At 34.0% G+C, this 6,000-nt stretch overlaps 2 protein-coding genes across 4 annotated transcripts; both read right to left on the bottom strand.

The window, feature by feature from the left end:
* Positions 1 to 421: 421 nt before the first annotated feature.
* LOC107194032 (coatomer subunit zeta-1) lies at positions 422 to 1,861 on the bottom strand. 3 transcript variants are annotated; one of them, XM_015583591.1, is made up of 5 exons: positions 1,808 to 1,861; positions 1,122 to 1,367; positions 903 to 1,036; positions 735 to 825; positions 422 to 497 (listed from the first exon to the last, which is right to left on the bottom strand). In XM_015583591.1, exons 1-5 carry the CDS (start codon positions 1,823 to 1,825, stop codon positions 450 to 452), a joined length of 537 nt encoding a protein of 178 aa, XP_015439077.1. In that variant the 5' UTR covers positions 1,826 to 1,861; the 3' UTR covers positions 422 to 449. The 3 variants fall into 3 exon arrangements, with proteins under 3 accessions (XP_015439077.1, XP_015439078.1, XP_015439076.1); XM_015583592.1 differs by lacking the exon at positions 1,808 to 1,861 and adding an exon at positions 1,727 to 1,791; XM_015583590.1 differs by lacking the exon at positions 1,808 to 1,861 and adding an exon at positions 1,612 to 1,714.
* A 439-nt stretch (positions 1,862 to 2,300) lies between these two features.
* Positions 2,301 to 5,028, bottom strand: LOC107193911 (sulfide:quinone oxidoreductase, mitochondrial). Its single transcript, XM_015583449.1, has 9 exons — positions 4,751 to 5,028; positions 4,455 to 4,568; positions 4,262 to 4,370; positions 3,961 to 4,185; positions 3,687 to 3,887; positions 3,026 to 3,235; positions 2,769 to 2,955; positions 2,462 to 2,708; positions 2,301 to 2,385 (listed from the first exon to the last, which is right to left on the bottom strand). The coding sequence occupies exons 2-9, from the start codon at positions 4,565 to 4,567 to the stop codon at positions 2,301 to 2,303; spliced, it is 1,377 nt and encodes a 458-aa protein (XP_015438935.1). The 5' UTR covers position 4,568; positions 4,751 to 5,028.
* Positions 5,029 to 6,000: the final 972 nt, after the last annotated feature.

The following is a 6,000-nucleotide window of genomic DNA, read 5'->3' on the forward strand; positions in this document are numbered from 1 at the left end:
TATAAAAGAGCTGGCAGATTGTTTAACAATATCCCCCAGAAAAGTAATTGTTATAACAATTACTTTGTTAGATATAATAAATTAATCAAGAAATAATTTTTAGTGCGCTCGATTTTCTACTGCACTTGATTTTCGCGCACCTGTTCGCGCAAACTCGCGACCTTGCGTGAGTCGCGAGCCCGTAAATACGGACGTGCCACGGATAATCCTCATTTCACTCGCGTCCGCGAACCTCGTCAGGATCTTCCTACATCTTCATCTCCGATTGCTGAACATTAGTGGACACTCGTCAAGGGGATTCAAGTTTCATGAGGTAGTTTCAAACAGGTTCGAACAAAAAGTAACAGAACAAGCTTTATAAAATACTTAATATGGAATTTTATTGTTTTATACTTTAAAATGATGATTTTATACATATATGCGATTAATACAATTTATGTGTATAAAACTTATTTTAATAACGACCATTTCAGTTGCTCCTTTGCAGACTGCAGAACCTAGAACAGAAGTAAAGCATTTAAATATGTACATAAAATTTACTTAAGTATTGTTAACAATGCTGTCTTCTAGGTTCACAAAAACTTACAATCAGAGACTGTGCGAAGAATGTAGAATGATGCATGAACACAAAATAAAGAAATCGAAAATGTTTCTATGTGACAACAGGACACTTACTTAACAACTTTACTAGGACATTAAATTCATCAAATTTTTCACCTAATTATAATTGTTACCTGTGCAACTGTTTGCTCGCCCAAAGGAATATCATCTGTTCGCAACGCTACCCTCTGAACAACACTGGAGGCATCAGCATCGAGAATAATTCTAAATCAAAATATTTTTTTATGTACCATGTTATCAATACCAACATGTTACTTATTTATTACATAAGTACTATTTACCCGCCATCACAGATCTCATCCATTGCTAGCATAACTATGTCTAGACTATCCAGAACAGCTCTTTTTTCAACATTTTTTCTTAAAATTTGACTAACAGAATCGTACAAACAGTTTAAGACACTCATCAAGATCAGCTGAAACAAAAATGATAGGACTTTACAAACTGCACAAAAATGACACTCAAGAATAACACAATTAATATTGTAGAATTATGTATACCTCATTTTCATGAGAACTTCCCATAACATAAAAAAACAAGTCTACATTACTCCTATAGACACAAGTTAAACCATCCAACATAATAATCTCTGCATTTGCCCTGTGTGTTTTGTTGAAGAGATTCTTCTCAAATGCTTTCTGTTCCTTCGATGTGGGAAATACATTCTTGTCATAATACTTGGCTAATATTCTGTTGCCATCATTGTCAAGGATAGCCATACCCTTGACAGTATAAAGTGTAGGTTCCTACAGTAAGACATGAATTTTATTAAAACAGAGTAACCTGTTAAAAAAGTCTTTCCCACGTATGCACCCATGTAGTATTCGATTACCAATTTGAATTAAAATGAAAAAGTTTAAAGAACCACGCATGCTACGTTAAATTCAAAGAGGTTAGGAAACACTTTCGTTTACTAGTTTGTTATTAAAATAAACAAGTGTAAATGGGAACAGACAGGAAAAGCAAACTTAAAATCAATAGAAATCATACGCGTTGTAGAAAATCGCGATCCTGGTCACTCTGAAGCATTGGAGAGGGGTTATGTTGCACGACTTTCGATGATCCACCACGATTCATGATTACAATTGCACGAGACAATACTTACATCAAGAATATATTATTATGAGGCGCACTTTAATACGAAATCTAGGTAAAAAAACGTAAGACGCACGTCAAAAAAACCTACCAATAGCTGACCATCCATGTTCACGTCAAACTTGACGCGTCAATATTCTCGTAATACTACACGAGTGCCACCTGTATTCAAGTTAAATGGATCACGCGATAAGACGAAATCGTTTTTAAATTTTAAATTTAAGTACAATATTTTGTATCATAACATTTCTTACATCCATTTATTTATTGACAAATTATTATATAAAATAAATTCAATTATAATTATTAGACTGCAGATTTTATGCATTTATAACATCAGACAGGCAGAAGTGACTCAAAAAAATTAATTACATTTAATAACGTTTTTATGCTACTTTGAACAAAACTTCTGACTAGTTCTAGTTTTTCGAAGTTAATCCACCAAAATATGATTTTACACAACATCCACAGTATAATAATTACTTAACAGTGCCATATATTACTAATCAATAGAATTATATACAATGTACAACGACTTTGTTATAAATACTTTGTTTTTCACACTAAGTGATCCAACCTGATTATTAGACATTGTAACTGTTATTTGTTTCTTTCTTTTTTAACCAGTTTGTGTACCTGCGGAAAAATTCTGGCCCATCCCAGTAGCCACTGAAAATATATCAACATGAAATCTCACAAATTTCTCACTCCTGAACTGAAGATATAAAAATTGTAATAAATTTACCGTAGCATCAAATGCCAATAGAGAAGTGGGAAAATGTATGTTTTGAGTACAAATGCGAAGAAATATTCTCGTCCCTGATTGACTGGAAACGTTTCAAGTGGTTGTAAATTGTAATCGAATTCAGCTAAAATACATTTTGAGTAACCAGTAACCAAGGGACACGATGAATAACCATTATAAGCCATAGTCATTGGTTTACCACTCAGATCATCACAAATATTTTTATATAATACCTTGCCTTGGGCCGCTAAAAATAAAATATATGAAAATAAACATTCGGAGTAATTTTTATTAAATATTACAATACCTATTGCAGCCATTGTTTTTGAGTTTGGAGTACTTGTACAATCTCCTATTCCGTATATATTCGAGTATTTCGTGTGACGTAAGGTTTTAGGATCGACAGATAAAAATCCCATCTCGTTCGTTAATGTAGAGTGTTCTTTCAGAACATCAGGTGGACCCATTGGTGGACACACGTGAAGTAACGAATACTAAAAAGGAGAACATATCACGAAGTACACTATCTTATATCCGTTTCATATGAAATATGTATAAAAATACCTTCTCAACAAACGTTTCGTTCGATTTATCCAATTTTGCAAATACAGCTTCTTGAGATGACGGTCTTATTTCTACAAGATTCGTTCGAAGATTTACCGTAATATCCCTTTGTTTGCAAACTTTCCAAAGTGAATCAGCATACTTTTTCACGCCAAATAGGACTGGTAAAGCAGTGTTATACACAACCTTTATATTTTTACGCGCATTGTCCTTTAGAAAAGGAAGTATTAGCACAAGATGCTTGTATAGTATTTTTGAAAGATAGAAAATATACAAATATACATGTATGCAATATCCTGCTATAAATGATACATAAGGTTTTTCTATGTACAAGAGCAAGTCAAACATTTAAAATCTTTTGTAGTATGGAACTTCGTTTTCACTTTCACATGGATGTATCAGTTATCGCGAAATACCCTCTATAGTATAAGTACCAGGGAGCATCAATGGAGGTATCTGTGAACTAAGTACTCTTCAAATTCCTATTAGCATTCATTACGTCTACGTAGTTAAATAATTCTCTATTTAATACTCAAAAACAGAAACTAAAAAACCTTCCACACATACAGATCAATTTTTTTAAACAGTATTAATCTTATATTCATTCTGCTATTAAGTTACAGATTCCTACAAAGGTGCTCTTTAGTACAATCGTACTTACTTTCCGAAAATATTCTTCTGCAATATATGCAATCTTTTGTGGTGCTCCAGGACACTTGACTGGGCCAGTAGGAAAAGTAAATATTGCAGTACCTTCCTTAGTCTTCTTGATTTTAGGAAAAACATTGGAAACTGTGTCAGACCCATATATAGAGCAAACTTGTGATGTATATTCCCTAAGACCTTGTGTCAAACCAGGTATCTGGTATACGCATACAATATAATTAATTTTTATTTGTTAGGTGAACGACATAAGATAATTTTTCCAACCTCACTTTTTCCCAATATAGTTGCAAACCCATTGCAACAATCATAATGTCATATTGTACTTGATCACCGTTACTCATAGTTACTCTGTTCTGATCTGGCTCGAAGGTCATTACATTTTCTTGAAGCCATTTTGCATGCTTTGGTAAAACATCTTTCATTGACTTTTTCGAGTCTTCAAATTGTTTTATGCCACCACCAATTAATGTAAACATTGGTTGATAAAAGTGAACCTATAAAATAGTTTTAATTAGAAATAAGAAGTGTTTTATAAATCCAATACTGGTTGATACAATAAAGAATACAAACATCATTTGGTTCTATGATGATAACTTTATTTGGATCCTTAAACTTTTTAGCAAACTTTGCAGCCATACTGCAACCCCCGGTACCACCCCCAACAACCAATACCATGCACCTGAAATGTTTTGTTTGTTTTTAAATATGAACACACTTATCGAATGCAACACATTAAATCCTTATTACATGCTAAATAACTTACGAATGATGAAGATTTCTGTACCCATTTTGTATTACCAAGTTTCTAGTAATTGTTTCAAAATTACAGCTGATTAAACAGGACATAGGGTGGCGTAAACATTTAATGTGACTCATTCTGAAAAGAATTAAAATTAGAATATGTATAAACTTGATTACAGTTTAATTTGGTCAAACACAAATATTTTTATATTGTGATTTAGGTTCATTATTCAGTGTATTTACTTATGTATTTAACACATGATTTTATGAAATAATTTTTTTAGAAAAGAGTGTAATATATAATTACAATAAATTTACCTTTTGTTACATAAAAACTGTATATAATAAAAATTCAATAACTGACATATAAGGTACTTGATATTTTTCCGTCACGAGATCACAACGTGTGGGATACGTTCGTTACAATTTACGTTGTCTCACTGTCAAAATGCTTCGCTGCATGTACGGTAAAACGCAGTTAAATTCTATAGAAATTTGGTCACGTGTAAATGTTACGTAGTTAAAATTTGGCTTCGGAAGTCAAACAATCGCAACAAACTGCAAAGTAGTAAACATGTAAATAGTCCAATGTAGTTCGGCAGTATGCTACTATGTTTTTTTAACCTGAAAGTAGTACGCAGGCGCAACTTAAAATTTCGAAAACAGCTCAACAATGTTTCAACAATTGTATCGTTAGATTTTTAAATAAAATCATAAATTAATCGTTTGATTTTTAAACTATATTTAGCATGCGGTTACTGAATATAGTACTGCGTTATGCCACGTAACAATTTTGTAGACAAAAGATTCTCACCGATTGCTCACCGAGAAAACCTTTGATTACCCAATCATATTGCAACTCGATATCAAATATATACTCCGTAAGATATAAATTTATTTTTAACGTGCCTATCAGTAGAGATTGCGTGCAAAATCACTACAGGTGATTTATCACAGTGATCGCCGAATCACGATCACGGTCGTGATTTAACTTCATTCACTTTACAAGAGATAAAGAAGTTTCATATTTGCAATTATTTTGTGATACTGTAATAGAAATCGGTATCCTGTGAGAAAAATCGTACTTAACGATATGAAATGAATAATAAATAACGGTCTTAGAATTGATACTGGAGAGCTAAATTTTTAAAAGGAACATGTCGCTTAAACAAATTAGTTAAAAATGATATTTATTTGGGGAATATGAACATCATAAATAAACGAGAGCGGGAGAGCGAGCCGCCGGTATCAGTGCTCTCCGTCTGTGTCGACGCGTACCGAACGATGCCGAAGATGGTCGGAGCGGGCGAACGGGAGAGAGCGAGAGCGGTAGAGCGAGCCGCGGTATCGGTGCTCTCCGTCGGTGTTGACGGGTGCCGAGGAATTTCGGTGGTCTATGGGAGGGAGGTATGCGAGCGAGAGAGTACGGTAGAGCGTGCCGAGTATCGGTGCTCTCCGTCGATCCAACGCGCTAGTGAGTTGCGTCACCCAGTTTATTGACTTAGCCGTGTACGCCGTGTACCAAGGTCGTACCATCCCGTGCAGGTCTGTGCTTGCTTCCTCACTTT

The sequence above is a fragment of the Dufourea novaeangliae genome, unplaced genomic scaffold (assembly GCF_001272555.1).
Source record: "Dufourea novaeangliae isolate 0120121106 unplaced genomic scaffold, ASM127255v1 scaffold21, whole genome shotgun sequence".
NCBI classification, from domain to species: domain Eukaryota; kingdom Metazoa; phylum Arthropoda; class Insecta; order Hymenoptera; family Halictidae; genus Dufourea; species Dufourea novaeangliae.

Excerpts from the sequence above, each read along its gene's own strand:
- LOC107194032 (XM_015583590.1), bottom strand. The coding sequence starts at position 1,698 with ATGAATCGTGGTGGATCATCGAAAGTCGTGCAACATAACCCCTCTCCA. Across the intron at positions 1,037-1,121 it reads GAAGTTCTCATGAAAATGAG|CTGATCTTGATGAGTGTCTT; the intron begins GTATACATAATT and ends TTTTTGTTTCAG. Across the intron at positions 498-734 it reads GCGAGCAAACAGTTGCACAG|GTTCTGCAGTCTGCAAAGGA; the intron begins GTAACAATTATA and ends CTTCTGTTCTAG.
- LOC107193911 (XM_015583449.1), bottom strand. The coding sequence starts at position 4,567 with ATGAGTCACATTAAATGTTTACGCCACCCTATGTCCTGTTTAATCAGC. Across the intron at positions 4,186-4,261 it reads TCATCATAGAACCAAATGAT|GTTCACTTTTATCAACCAAT; the intron begins GTTTGTATTCTT and ends ACTATTTTATAG. Across the intron at positions 3,236-3,686 it reads CAGAAGAATATTTTCGGAAA|GACAATGCGCGTAAAAATAT; the intron begins GTAAGTACGATT and ends CCTTTTCTAAAG.